Source organism: Vigna radiata, unplaced genomic scaffold, assembly GCF_000741045.1.
Source record: "Vigna radiata var. radiata cultivar VC1973A unplaced genomic scaffold, Vradiata_ver6 scaffold_73, whole genome shotgun sequence".
NCBI lineage: Eukaryota > Viridiplantae > Streptophyta > Magnoliopsida > Fabales > Fabaceae > Vigna > Vigna radiata.
In genome coordinates, this window is record NW_014542365.1 from 354,734 (window position 1) to 356,366 (window position 1,633).

At 40.5% G+C, this 1,633-nt stretch overlaps 1 protein-coding gene across 1 annotated transcript in view; it reads right to left on the reverse strand.

Annotated features, from left to right (window-relative positions):
- LOC106779908 (glycinol 4-dimethylallyltransferase-like) overlaps positions 1-1,051 on the reverse strand; it is a 1,622-nt gene extending 571 nt beyond the window's left edge. Inside the window, exons 1-4 of the mRNA XM_022776750.1 lie at positions 610-1,051; positions 429-518; positions 238-339; positions 9-32 (exon numbers count right to left, since the gene is read on the reverse strand). Of these exons, the coding sequence (XP_022632471.1) occupies positions 9-32; positions 238-339; positions 429-518; positions 610-714 (321 nt within the window). The 5' untranslated portion in view covers positions 715-1,051. The remainder of the gene's footprint in view (positions 1-8; positions 33-237; positions 340-428; positions 519-609) is intronic.
- Positions 1,052-1,633: the final 582 nt, after the last annotated feature.

Genomic DNA, 1,633 nt, shown 5'->3' on the forward strand with positions numbered 1-1,633 from the left:
GTAAACACAAGTGGCCTCTTCAACACAAACGTCTGAACATTTGTTACATCAATTAGTAATCTAATAAATCCATTTCTGATTGGTGGATTCAAATGGTTGATTGTGTATCAAATGAAACTAACCCAAAAATCTTAGGATGAAATTTGTTATCATTCTTTGAAACTTATAATAATTAATTGGAACGTACTTATTCAAAAGTAAGATCTATAAAAGGCAAGATTAGTGATAGAGCAGAACCTGCATATGAAGGAAGTATGTAACTGGAAGTATATGTGTCCAACAAGCTAACATGACTGATGATGCCAGCACCGGATTTTTCTTCCATCGTAAGAAAGGCAACTACAGATATATATAACATTACTCACTGCACCAATAATTTATGCTCTAAAGCATAATACACAGTTTAAATGCAATTGGAAAGAACTTACATTGGCAGAATAGCAAGTCCATAATGTTGCGCACAANACAAAGTTCCAAATCAATGCAGTAGAACCTATCATCAAGTTAATCCCTAAGCCCTGTAAAATAGAATAAAACAATAACTCTCCTTTCTCTATGAATCTCATCTTAAAATCGTTTATTATGGAAAGGGATGAATCTATATGGCACCAAAATTGCAGATGACGCAACAATAAAGACACAATTTCTGAAGGATAATTTCCCAAAGGCCAATGGAAGATATGGTTTGTTTATCTGCAATAAAACATGTAACATACATTACTTCTAAGAATCATTCAACATTTTTGTAAACTATTAAAGGTTACACGCATTATAAAGGGAAAATATAAAGGTACCTTTTAAGTATTCTCACCTTTTTCAAGGATGAAGTATAAAAGTACCGCTCCCTGCAAAAATGAAAAAAAAAAAGACAAGCACCGCAATCAATGGCCAAAGAAAAACTGCAAGAACGAAAACCGAATAATAAAGATTCAAGAACAGTTTCCAGTTTCAAAACGAAAGCTCGCAAAACGCAACACAACAAAAGTGGACTGACACGTCATCATCCTCATAACAACAACAATGCACTCACTAAGAAGACATTCACACGCTCGGCTCGATAAACTCACTCGAAATTGGCGTAGAACTTGGCGTGCTTATGGCTCAAATCGCGGCTCTCGATGCTGCCTGCGACGGTGCTGTCCGAGCACGCGGCAGCGCTGCACTCGCCGGTCCACGAGACCAATGCCTCGGCGCACGGCTGCACCGGCGTCATCGCGAATCGGTCATCGTCGCGGTTGTCGTCAGCGTGGTGGTCAGCGAGAGCAGCAGCTCCAACGCCGGGAACGACGTCGTTTTCGGAAATGTCCTCTTCCTTCATGAAGTTTAGGTTATCTTGTTCCTCTTCAGTGAAGCATAGACAACACCAAAGCTTCATGCACTTGAACTTGGCGATGGCTGGATGTGGATCCTACNCATTTGGAGAGGAAATTTGGGGAAACCCTAAGCGGCTGGAGGGGAAACGATTTGGGAGAGTGAGAAAAATTGAGGGAAGGAGAGAGAAGAGGAAGAGTGGAAGTGAGGAGAGAGAAAGACGATAAAATGGATCTGATCGGATCTTGGGAGCTGCTGCTGCTTTTTTTCTCGGGAGAGAAGAGGGAGTGGAAATGAGGATAAAACGATGAAGAACAAAGTT